General features: G+C 33.8%; 2 protein-coding genes across 2 annotated transcripts in view; both read left to right on the plus strand.

Moving 5' to 3' along the window:
- The window catches only part of LOC148953521 (uncharacterized), a 113,941-nt gene extending 108,557 nt beyond the window's left edge, over nt 1–5,384 (plus strand). The window contains exons 13-14 of the mRNA XM_089088581.1: nt 2,813–2,989; nt 4,667–5,384. Of these exons, the coding sequence (XP_088944707.1) occupies nt 2,813–2,989; nt 4,667–4,885 (396 nt within the window). The 3' untranslated portion in view covers nt 4,886–5,384. The remainder of the gene's footprint in view (nt 1–2,812; nt 2,990–4,666) is intronic.
- Nucleotides 5,385–12,174: 6,790 nt separating this feature from the next.
- Nucleotides 12,175–12,786, plus strand: LOC148953522 (protein CFDP2-like). The gene has a single exon (XM_089087994.1). It carries the CDS (start codon nt 12,175–12,177, stop codon nt 12,784–12,786), a length of 612 nt encoding a protein of 203 aa, XP_088944120.1.
- The last annotated feature ends 853 nt before the right edge of the window (nt 12,787–13,639 follow it).

Consider the following 13,639-nt stretch of genomic DNA (forward strand, 5'->3'; position numbering starts at 1 on the left):
CTTAGTCTAATTTCAGTCTCTTGAGAGACAGAAATCTTCATCTGAAGGGAAAAAAATTACAAATTAAGTAGCCAGATAGTATGGCGGTAATTTTAACGCATTATAATAAACTGTAAACAATTGAATATTGAAAGTGGAATATATGGACTCTTTTGTAAGATAAAGCTAACAAACAATTGCCTGTTTGGAGTGAATCAAAACACCTAAAAATAAAATAAAATATAGTATATCCGGGGGGGGGGGGTATCTCTCTGAAAATAATTTGCCCAGATGATTTAGTTGTTCCGAAGAAAATAAAAAATATACTGACGATTGTATTTATTAGCCCATGGAAGGTCATTCTATCTAGCTTTAAAGCTAAATCACTCGTTACTACACAGTGCACTGGGTTGAGAATTCTTTGTCTCAAGAGGCACGGGTTTATCTGTGGCAAGGTTAGTTATTTGGGTTTGGGCCACGGGTCATTGGGGTAACTTTGTAAACTTATCCAGAGGGAACCCAACTCTAACTTAGGATCAAGAGAAATCTTGGGACGTGAATCAGAAAGGGTATGTGAGAAAACAGGATGGCTTACCATCAGCCCCCCTTGCACGTACTGACTGAAGGCCATAAAACGGAGATCAGCACCGCCGGTTTGGACCTTAAGGGTCTAGTGCCGTCATACTTACTTACTTACTTACTCGTTACTACATTCCAAAGTATAAGGCAACTATGAACAATCGATCTGAGAATATACAATATTATTTACAGATTCACGCAGATTACTTTGTAGTATATTTGCAGTATTATTACAGAGTATTATATAGAGAATATATGCAGCTCATGTACGAAACTTACTTACCTCTGAGTCCCTCAGTTGAATCACCATGTAAAATGTCGAATATAAAAGGGCTTTATTAAAAAGATGGGATAGGGGAGTGGTAAATATTAATTTTATTGAAAGTATTAAAAGCAAGTAGCCCTGAAATGTATACACAAATATATGTGTGATTTGATTGCCAATCACGATGTACAAAGCCGTAAACTGAAACTATTTTTAAAATATACAAAATTATACAGAAATTTGTGATACCTAAATATTTTCAAAATCTGTGAATGTCTGGTCAGTTTTTAAACATATTTAAATATATTTTAAAAAGAAGAAATTTTATGTGTCTGAGATTCGGGAGTCTCTGTTAAGACTTATAAATGCCTGAGACACAAAATATTTTCAAATTAATCATAATAACTATCTGAAGTGCTAATGATTTGAAAGAGACTTATTATATACCAGCATTCCAGTTTAGATTTCAGCCTAAGATTGGTTGTTATCATTCAGTAAAAGTTTGTTTAGTGTTTTGATAGACTATTATTGGATTTTTTCGTCAAATTCAAATGTAAAAAACAAACACTATAACCTAATGGGAATTTTTTTTTCTCCAGGTTGTACTTGAAAATGGTGAAACAATTAGTGAGGATATAGATCTTATCCGTGACCAGGTTAATCGGTATATTGCGTAATTTTGTGTTGAAGGAGGGGGAAAATATTTTTATCTGATTTTCACAAAAGGGTATATGCCAGTTTTCGGTCATCTGACAGTTTTGTATTTGGCCACAATTAGTGAGGAAATAGATCTAATCCATGACAAGGTTAATAGGTATATTGCCTAATTTTGTGTTAAGGGAGGGGGAAAACATTTTTTATCTGATTTTTACACAAGGGTATATGGCTTTTTTTCGGTTATCTGACAGTTTCGTATTTGGCCACAATTAGTGAGGAAACAGATCAAATCCATGACCAGGTTAATAGGTATATTGCCTAATTTTGTGTTGAGGGAGGGGGAAAACATTTTTTATCTGATTTTTACAAAAGGGTATATGCCTTTTTTCGGTCATCTGACAGTTTCGTATTTGGCCACAATTAATGAGGAAATAGATCCAATCCATGACCAGGCTAATAGGTATATTGCCTAATCCTTTATTGGGGGAGGGGGAAAATATTTTTATCTGATTCTTACAAAAGAGTATATGCCTTTTTTCGGTCAAAAAACAAACACTATAACCTAATGGGAATTTTTTTTTCTCCAGGTTGTACTTGAAAATGGTGAAACAATTAGCGAGGAAATAGATCTAACTCATGACCAGGTTAATAGGTATATTGCCTAATTTTGTGTTGGGGGAGGGGGAAAACATTTTTTATCTGATTTTTACAAAAGGGTATATGCCTTTTTCGGTCATCTGACAGTTTCGTATTTGGCCACAATTAGTGAGGAAATAGATCCAATCCATGACCAGGTTAATAGGTATATTGCCTAATTTTGTGTTGGGGGAGGGGGAAAACATTTTTTATCTGATTTTTACAAAAGGGTATATGCCTTTTTTTGGTCATCTGACAGTTTCGTATTTGGCCACAATTAATGAGGAAATAGATCCAATCCATGACCAGGTTAATAGGTATATTGCCTAATCCTGTATTGTTGGAGGAGGAAAACATTTTTATCTGATTCTTACAAAAGAGTGTATGCTTTTTTTTTGTCATCTGAAAGTTTCGTATTTGGCTAGAATTTAATAAATTATTTAAAAGCTTTGTAGTTATTGGATGTTTTTTGCACTTTGAGCAAACAAATATTTATTAATCGATCCTGCTGCACAACCTGCACACCAACTGATGATACTTCACAAGATGCTACGATTTAAAATAAAAAAAAACTTTTCAAACATTAGTTTTCAAGTTTTTAAGCTTATTAGTTTCAGCTAATAAATGTTTTTCTTTACAGTTTGTACGAAAAATAGTGAAACAAATAGATTAACTTTAAACTGAATTTTTTTTCAGGTTGCACTCGAAAAAGGTGAAACAATTAACGATAAAACAGATCCAATCCATGACCAGGTTAATTACCTGGATTCCACTTTACGAGAGCGGCTGCAAAAAGAGTACAACGTCGAAGGCTACACAATTGTTCAGTGTTTAGGAGACGCCATATTCATACCAGCCGGTGCTCCTCATCAAGTAATATTTTAGATATTTAATAATGGTCGAGATAGAGGATCCTTTACTCTGATATATATATATATATATATATATATATATATATATATATATATATATATATATATATATATATATATATATATATATATATATATATATATATATATATATATATATACATACATATATATACTCAACTAATTAGTTTTGTTTATTTAAGATTAAATGTGGCAAAATTGAGGAAAGTGAGTAAACAACTTTTTTTCATGTCTTTGGTACTTAAACTTTTGTTTCAAATCTCTCAACACAGAGCTGTTTTTAATCAAGAGAGCTCTTGTATGATGGATGCTGCAAAAACTTGAAATTGGACTGTTTTCTTTGTTAATTCACAAACAACCAAAATGCACGTAGAATCATGTGGAAATATGAAAAAATAATAATAGCTTTATAATTACAGTAGACGATGAGCCGGGTAGACATTATTGGCATGAGATATACAAAAAAAAATCATGTATAATAATATTATATATTAAATAAGAAAAAATAATAATAGTTTTATTATTACAGTTGACGAGGAGCCGGGTAGACATTCTTGGCATAAGATATAAAAAATATAAAAAATAATATATAATATTTTTTTTATTTCTTTAAGGAGGGGGGGGGGGGTCGGACCATGGAGGGAGGACCAGGGGTCAGTTCCCTTAAACTTTGGAAATAAAAAAATAGTTAATAAGTTCTGACGGGGTCTGAATAAGTTCTGAACGTCTGTTGACGTTCTGACGCGTAGAGATTGTCACTGTCGATGTCCTGACGTGTCGATGTTCTGACAGATTTTCCTTGTCGACGAAATGACGTTTAGTGCTTGTGACGGTTAGATGAAATGGTAGCACCCCATTAAAAATTACGTTTAAGTTTAGGCCACTGCATAAATAAGCTGTTATACAGGAAACAACAGCCCTAGAATCTAAGAATACCATTAATAATCACAACAAATTCATTCCTACACTCAGCTCAAAGTTATAAATATCGTCGCTATCACGCTTAAAGGTCATACTTAAACCCGTCTACTAAGCTAATCTCAAAAGGTACTAACAGACAATGCAGATTTGGACATAAACAGAGCAGTGTAGATTTGGAAGATCAAAGAGTGGCTAGAAATACCTGCACTGTTGATCATCGCCCTGTTGATCCTCCCTTTGAGAACAGCTTAGCAAGAAGTTTTTATTAATTCCTTCAGTAGCGTGAACATGTCGAATATGGTCTTTAGACGTAACAACGGTTATACGGTGTGTAAGGTCTAATTGAATTAAAATAAATTGTTACAGTTACCAACGAAACGATAATATATCCTGGATTGAAAATTAAAAATAAAATATTAAATATGAATTTTAAAAAATTATAATATATTATAATATTAATATTATAAAATACAAATGAGATATATTAAAGTATAAAATATATTAAGTATAAATAATATATCATAAAAATGATAATAAACAAATATACGAGGTAATCAAAGGGGAAAAGCTGCTATTCTGTAAACATATCTTAGTTTTCAAATGAATTGTGTCTAATTTTTTGACATATTGCTTGTCAACAGACCACATCGTTCTAGATCACCGTTTTCGTTTAGTATCATTTCCCGTTTTCTGTCAGATGTCATTACTTTAGACTTGAAGATAATTTATCTTGCAGGTTCGGAATTTGAATAGTTGCATCAAAGTTGCTGAAGATTTTGTTTCCCCAGAGAACATAAGTCGATGTCTACAGCTAACAGAGGAATTTCGCAGCCTTTCTGAAAAGCATGGGAACCGTGAGGACAAACTACAATTGAAAAATATCATTTATCATGCGGTTAAAGACTGCTTATCCATTTTAAGCCAAAACAATGGCAGTGATATAACAGAGAACTGAATTTTATTTGAGCGTTGTTGGCGAGGAAAATTATTCTTTAGAGGGAAGTGAAAATACCACTTAGACGGGATATGGTGATTCTACTTTGAATGCCACTTTAGATTATTCTTTAGAGGGAAGTGAAAATACCACTTAGATGGGATATGGTGATTCTACTTTGAATGCCACTTTAAATCCCACGGTGAAGTCTAAGGAAATTAAAAACCGAAGTTTGTGTGCAATGAACATGATGGAAAATAGAACTCTTTTCTGGATTTATTTATTTGTTAGTGGCTGCTCAAAGTGCATAATTGTATGCAGCTTTCAATGATGGAATAATTGTTTTCATGTTTTTAGTAGGACGGGGGGGGGGGGGGTATTGAAAATATAACTTTGCTGTAACTGATTTTACACAATGAGTTTAGTAAACTCCTTTTTGATTTCTGAATATATATATATATATATATATATATATATATATATATATATATATATATATATATATATATATATATATATATATATATATATATATATATATATATATATAAAAAAAACACAAGAAAACCTTTTTGTTTTTTTAATCCTTTTTTTATTTTTTTGTTGTTGGTATAATTTAACATTGATAGCCAGGATTGCTGTTGGTGAAAATAAACGGCAGAAAAACTTCATAAATGACTAAATTAAAGAAAAACAAATTGCTGAAAACACGAACTGATGAAAAACTCCTCATTTAGCTTAATCATTCTTAACCATTCAAGGGTTTACGATGTAGAAGTCTCCCCCCCCCCCCTCCTTGGGTTATTTAAAAAAAAACTTCTTAGACCGCTATGTAAAAATTCTTTGTAATGACTGGAAAATCTAGGAAAACTTGAAATAGACAAATAGGAAAAAGTTGAATAAATATTATTAAGATTTTAGCTAATCACTCGCAGAGGCAACCCCGTCTGCTGCAGGATTAAGAAATTCAATCAACGGGATAATCGTACAAGATAGCAATTAACTGAATTTATACAATGAGTTAAGTAAACTAGTAAAAAGCAAAAACTAAAATTTTATATTAGAAAAAGTGTTGCTGAAGAAGACAAAGTTACTTTGACTAAGATTAATTATGCTGTTTTGAAGGGACTTATTAAACGCCTTATGATTCTGTTTTGCATTAAATATGTCAGTGTTACTTCAGTTATAAATGGATATATGTTTGGAAATGCTTTCTGATTAAATTTCTTCATTTCTCTAAAAGTCCCTCTTGTTTTCCTTTCCCCACTTTACAAAATAGTATGGGAAACAAAATGGTGAACTCGCGCTGGTTTGCAAGACATAGAAGCAATGCCATCTACGTTACACAGGAGAAAAAACCTTAAGCTAATAATGAAAACGTTAGACACTTAGGCTGCGAATTGAATTAAGCTTCCTTTATAGTTCTGCAAGGTAACATTGCACTATCATTGGCGCTGGTAGATTTAAAAATCCAGTTATGACTTATGTTACAGTACTGAAGGCTTCCTTCTGTTTTAATTTATTTATTTTCTCTGTTTATTTTCTTCCATTTCACTTTGTTTTGTAGACCTTTTCTTCTCATTATTTCTATCAACTTTTCCAAGGTAGCGCGATCGGAAAACTGGAGAATTTGTACTTAAGTATTTACCTCTGAATAATCTTCTTCTAAAAATGTGAATCTTCAATTTGTAATTCAGTGCTTTCAGAAAGAATTTATTTTAATTTGCTAAAACTGTAGTATGTGGTTGCAACATTTGAGTCGGTATTGACGGTAACCTTCAAAAAGAAGTAGAAAATATAAGAAAGCTATATGTTTATATTTAACCAAACTTCGACGAGCGTAATCTTACGAAAAAGAAAAACCATCATTTAGCTTTTTTTCTGTAATATTTTATTTAATGCTGTAAATTGTGGCATCCTAAAATATGGGGTCTATGGATATTAATTAAAAGAAATTTAATGCTGTAAATTGTGGCATCCTAAAATATGGGAATTAAAAGGCGTTCTTGTGTTATTTAAAAGGCGTTTGATGTGGGATACGTATCAAATTTAAATTTAAGGAAATGTCTGTTTTTTCAGCAGTTACCACTTGTGACTATAAAAAAAGAATCTGCAGTCTCCAATTTAAACAGAAAGCATCCTTAAATTTTTATGTATATAGACGAATCTTTCAACAATATTTTCAGCATTTTCATTATTCAATCATTATTTAAATAGGCGACTATTTGTGTTCATTCTATGATTCAGTACATTTTGTAAAAAAAAAAAAAAAAGTAGAGAAAGCGGTTATTAATCCCATCTTAAATAGAATTGTCTCTCGTCTTTCAGTGACATTTGAACAGCTGTTTGTATGTAGTAGGCTCAAGGCTTTTAGACTGCTTGTACTTTCTTCAGTTTTTCACAAAAAATTAAAATGTTTCAATGTAATATGTTTCAACATGTTCACAAAGTGCAAAAAATCGCCAATTTGATGGAAATACAAAAAAGGGGAAACTAAGGACTTTGGGGAAGGGATTGGGCAACATTTCCTTATTTTTTTTTAGCAACTAATATTCAAAAAAAAATATTTTGTTCTAAATCAAAGTGTAAGAGCAACTTATAAGATTGGAAACTGGCACTAGGTCGACGAAAGCATTTTTTCTAGCTTCATCATCGTATTTTTTATCTGAACTTGTTATATGAGAGTCTAAGAAAATTAGACTCATATGCAATGGATCAATGTTTTTATGAAGAAATATACTTTTGGTAAAGTTTGAGCCGGCGATCTAGTGACTACTAGCAGATATATTCTACAATCTTATCAGGAACCTACATAGGGAACAGGGGCGTCAATTGTCGTGGCAAGGAATGTAATCGCCCCCTCCCCCCTATATTTTGGATCATAATCTTTTTGGTTATTTTTGTTAAAATAAACACACACACAAGATCCCCCCCATACCTGGGTTTAAAAAATTCTTGGTACTTACGTATTATCCAGAACACACTCGAGAAGTGAATTTAGGTTAATCATAAAGAAAAATACCAAAATGTGATGAAAAATATTATACTTTAGAAACAAAATTATGCAAACTACGATAAAGAATTATGAAAAGCAGGCCGCCAAGAATTATATCATTTTAATTACCAAACTAACTAACTCTATACATTAAATATTTAATTGAAATATACCTGCATCGTAGTATATTTCACGAAAGAATAAGCTAATTATAACCTGATGCAAGAGAAAACCGGTTTACTCTGATCAAACAAAGCAAACTTCCTGAGTGTGTTCTGTATAATACGCCAAAGATCTGAACAAAAATTTCTTTATATGTCAACTACAGAAATTGCAAAAATTTTGTCTTATTATTATACTGGAAGAGTGGCAGGAACCGCCAAATACTAGATGACGATGTTGATATTATTATTTTTTTGTCGAAACTAGCACCAGTTGCAATTCTTATTGTTTACCCGTACTTGTGGTGGTACAGAGGTTCTTTTGTGGAATCAAGATACGGTAATAATAATCTTGACATACAAGCTATAACTTTTAACTATGTCTGAGAGCTTGAAAACGCGTTGTCATGTATAGTAACACAAATGACGTAATATATGTATTAACGTAACATTTGGGGAAGCAGATTTAGAAGCTTGTCGGCAGATTGGTGACTAAATAAGACGCAAGTTGAATCAATCTATATAAAGGTAGAGATTAAAAATATATATTATTTTGACAGAATGTATCACATCACGTCTTTTGAATTAGCGACTGCATTGTCCACTTCTTTCTTAAGAGCACTTGCGTTCTCTTTCTATAAGAGTTTTCTAAGAGGTATCCTTAGAATGGAGAAAGATTTGGAATGATCAGGCGTTATAGAGGGCTTTTCCTACCAGTTTAAGGGACGTCAAATATTATAAAGTGGAAACATTGATCTGAATACTTGCTTGCTTGCAACCCTGAATTTAAGAAACGGGTAAGTTGTAACTTGGGTAAGTTGTAAGAAATGGGTAAATTGTAACTTCTTATCCAGGTGTTCGTGCTAATTCGTTACTTTTCTTGAATAAAAGCAAGAAGAATTAAGTTTACAATTGCTGGAGTAACTTTTTTGGATACTGGAGTTGTGTTTTGGATTTTCATAAGGTTATTTTAACTTTTGTGTTTAGTTTAAATTTTTTAACCTATTTGCTACTTAGTATAAAAACAATATATTATTTCAATGAGTTGTGAGCTCTAATGGTTTTACTACAAATAAAATGAAAAAAAGACTATCGATTTGTTTATCAAAGTTTTCCTTACTTTGAGAATTATCCACATTTAAAGAGTACATGTTCCTTTTTATATGTTTTTCTTTGTGGAGACACTGTAGAAAATAAGTGGGATATGTCTGTAACTATTCTATTTCTTCTCTAAGGACTCACTGTGTGTATATTCCATTAAGCTTCAGCCTTATATATGCGTCAAGAAATGTGTTGTTAGGCTTACTTATATAGATATATGTAAAATGGAATGGAGTTTTTCTATGATTATTACTATATCCACGTGCTATTTTGGCTGTATTTATTATATAAAGTGAAAATTGACTATAAAAAATTAATAAAATTAAATGTTAAAACTTATTGATTGTTTCTTGTTTTCCTAGTTTAAGCTCAGAACCAAACATATAAACAATGTAATAATTTATGGCATGGGTTGGCAACCTTTTGTTGTAAATGGGCCAAAATTTTATGTGAGGATATTACGCGGGCCGCACTTAGTTCTCATGCCGTTATACTGTAATGATTAGGATATATCTCCATTATTTATACACAAATATTTTAGGTTTAAAAATAAAACGCTTAATGTATATTTGTACATTTATTGTACTTAACACAATCAATTAGACGTTTGTTGTTGCATTTGACTTGCAATTTTTTAACGTTACCTTGTATTTTTACAGTAGAAACGAGTAGTATGGCGTCTACATGTAAAGCGATAACCGAGAACAGTGTTAGTTTTTTCGATAATTCAGAATTGAAAAAGTTTGCTCACAAATACATGTATGATCAAACAGGATAATTATTTGCTGAGCAATCCTTTTTAACTCCTTGTAGTATTCAGACGGCACACTTCCATAGAAATCCACCATTTATATATATATATATATATATATATATATATATATATATATATATATATATATATATATATATATATATATATATATATATATATATATATATATATTATATATATATATATATACAAAAAAAAATAGGTGATCAGCCGATATATTTGTTATTATTCGCAACTTGTCCAGAAGATTGCACCTGATTTCCTCAGGTAATTTTGCTTGTTCAATCAATGGGGGGTGGAGCCACCAGCTAAGTCTGACCATGGTGGAAAGAACAGTAGAGATGAGTCGAAGTATATTTGTTGTCAATATTTGTCAATACATACCCAATGCAGCAATGTTCTAAATGTATGGTGACTTCAAGAACGTATATCTTCTACCAAAAGAACTAGAAAGAATGTTGTAAGGTGGGGAGGGGGGAAGGTTCTAAGTTATCGCTGCCGCGTGCCAATACCTCGGAAGATCAACCTATATACCTTGGAAATTTAACTTATGTGTCAGCATTTGTCGGCATATCTAGCGTGCCTAGCATGGATTCGTTAGTAAGAGACCATATTATATGAATACAAAGTGAAGTTTTCACATTACTATGTGGATGATTAAAATTCAAAGTTCTGCTATATGGAAATTCGGATTTGAATAATCAGTTCCAATAAAAATTTTACACTTCTTTCAATCAGAATTTCACGGATTTGTGTTTATGTAACTAAATTGGCTTCTTTGATTAGATTTTTTCTTATTTCGTCAAATATCTGCCATTACTTTTGTATGCTCAGAAGCTGCTGATCAGGAAGGGTAAAGAAAATGAAACAATTCTTGAAAATGGCCCAATTTTTGAAATCCAAAGTGATTTATTGAGGCTGTTCTTTAGTGTGTAATTGATCAGGGACAAACATTTGAGCATGAATATGGGGAGAGAATGAGGGGGAGGGTTAAACTTAATGTAAGGTTTTTATTGTAGGGGAATTTATTGGCAAATTATATCGCATCGGTGTGATACTGATATATCGGTATCGGATCCCAAAAACCCATATCGGTCAGGCCCTAGCCATAATATACGTGTCGTTGAAGAGTCAACATTAAACTTCTAGTCTGGACATGAAGTTCCGTATACATTTCACTGTATTGTCCGTCAAGAAGCATTGTGTTGCAAGGTTTTATCTAGGAGAGAAAAAATGGATACCGGTTATATCTGCGATTAATTTTATAGAAAAAAATGAGCTCACTCACCATTCGTTTAAATTTTTTTTTAAGATGTGGAAGCTCAATATGGTGGCGTGATTTATTGCTGTGCAGTAAGATGGCTTAGTCGAGGGTCAATACTTCAACGATTTTTTTTTATTATTTAAAGAATGATATTTGTAACTTCATGGAGATGCAAGGAAAGGTTATACCCGAACTTTACAACAACCAGTGGTTTGTAGATCTTGGATTTTTAACTGATTTGACTACAGAACGTAATCTACTCAATACACGTTTGCAAGAAAAAAAAATTATATGTTACATATATTCAGATGGTAAGGCATTTCAAGGCATTTAAGTTTCATCTCAAATGCCGCATTTGAGACAAGACTAAAATTATCTATCAAGCATATCGATGAAAGAAAGTTCGATTATTTTCCAAATTGCGGGAAAACAGTAGAAGAAGCTGGTGTAAATTTTGTTTGGCAAAATACTAAAATGAAAAGTACTTCAGACTGAGTTTGAAAACCGGTTTACTAATTTCGAAAAGATTTCATGCAAGATGGATATTTTCGAAAACACTTCCGCAGAGGATATCGATAATATAGTAAGTGATTTGCTCGCCTGCGTATGCAGCCTGTCCCAAGCCAGGATAAAGAGGGAGGGTTGGGCTGTGGGCTTGCGACCCACACCCGGGACCTCAAGGGTCTGCCCTTAGGGGGAATCCTAACTGCAACTGAAACATCAAGTTTGAGCCTCGGATTTTCGAACCCCCTTTTGATGACGACCTCTGCATGCCCATGGACAAGATTTGTGAATGCAAAACAGCTCCTCAAATTTGGTTTCTGGAACGTCTGCACAACGTCTCAAGACTCCAAGACTGAACAAGTACTGAGAGCACTGGAAAATTATCACCTCAACCTTCTGGCTCTGTCGGAAGTTTGATGGCTAGGGTCTGGATCAAATAAACTGGATGGAGGTGTGAGCATTATACACAGTGGATTGCAGCAAAAGCGTGAATACGGAGTAGCCCTAATGATGACAAAACATGCTTCCCAAGTTCTAATACAGTGGACACTGGTGTCACCTAGAATCCTGAAAGCCCGCTTCATTCGCGCGCATGTGAAACTGTCAGTAATAGTATGCTACGCACCCAGCAATGACGCCACCGACGAAGCAAAAGACGAATTTTACAGAGCTCTCAACTCCGTGGCAAACTACATACCACGGCATGACATGGCATATTTTCTAGGAGACTTTAACGCGAAAGTAGGGAACGACCGATCGTTTTCCCCAGAGGTTCTCGGCGAGCATGGCCTGGGCCAGCGAAACGAAAACGGAAAACTCCTTATCGACTTCGCGCTCCTTAACGACCTAGTAATTAGAGGTGCCCTATTTTCTCATCGGGATGTACACAAATATTCTTGGATATCTCCCGAAGGCCACACCCGAAATCAGATTGACCATTGTCTTTGGAGCAGGAAGTGGAGATCAAGCCTACTTGATATAAGGGGATATAGAGGAGCTGATGTTGGTTCAGATCATAATCTGATGGCAGCAAAAATCCGATTCAAATTGAAAAGAAATAAAAACGCAAAAAAGGCTCCCTTAAACCCAGTCTTTGACTCAGAGAAACTGAGGGTGAGATAATTCAATCAAGCCTTTAAACTAGAGATGCGAAATAGATTTGAAGCCTTGTCTTTACTAGATGATGCTGATAGCAATCAATATTGGGAAAGTATAAAGTTTTGCTTTCACGATGCCACGAAAGCCACCATTGGGTACCGTAAGAGCCCAAAGGACCAGTGGCTATCTGACCAAAAATGGGAACTCATACAGACAAGGAAAAAAGTAAAAGAACCACTTATCCAAAGACTAACCCCCGACCAACAGATTCTCAGAAACGATGAATATAGAGCCGCGGATAAAGAGGTAAAGAAGAGTGCCAGAAAAGACCAGAGAAACCTGCTGGAGCGAAAAGCAGCGCAGGCAGAAGAGGCGGCGGAGAGAGGTGATTCAAGAGCCGTCTATAAGATCACTAATGAGATTATTGGGAAAAAAATGCTCTATTCAACATGGACCAGTAACAGACACCTCGGGCATCCTGATTACACAGCAGTCTAACGTAAACGAAGTTTGGGCCAGTCACTTCGAGAAGCTGTTGAATAGACCTCCACCAGAGGTTCCCCCAGAGATCCCAGCAACAACACTGTTTTCCTTAGATATCAGCACGGATCCGCCGTCATCCAATGAAATTATAGCAGCAGCAAAGAAGCTGAAAAATGAGAAGTCACCTGGCAAAAACAGTATAACCACGGAAATTATCAAAGTGATTGCTATGACCTGCCTTAACTTCTGGACAGCGCTGTTTGTTGTAACCTTGACGACTGCCAAAATACCTCCAGATTAGAAAAGCGGTACCCTTCTGAAGATCTTTAAGGAAAGTGATGCATTCCTCCCAGACAACTTGTAAGAAACGTGCATGCTTTCATTCGTAGTAAAT

Source organism: Artemia sp. Qi Xiang Cuo, chromosome 4 (genome assembly GCF_049724085.1).
Source record: "Artemia sp. Qi Xiang Cuo chromosome 4, ASM4972408v1, whole genome shotgun sequence".
In the NCBI taxonomy this organism is placed as follows: Eukaryota; Metazoa; Arthropoda; class Branchiopoda; order Anostraca; family Artemiidae; genus Artemia; species Artemia sp. Qi Xiang Cuo.

Coding starts and splice junctions, on each gene's coding strand:
- LOC148953522 (XM_089087994.1), top strand. CDS start 12,175: ATGACAAAACATGCTTCCCAAGTTCTAATACAGTGGACACTGGTGTCA.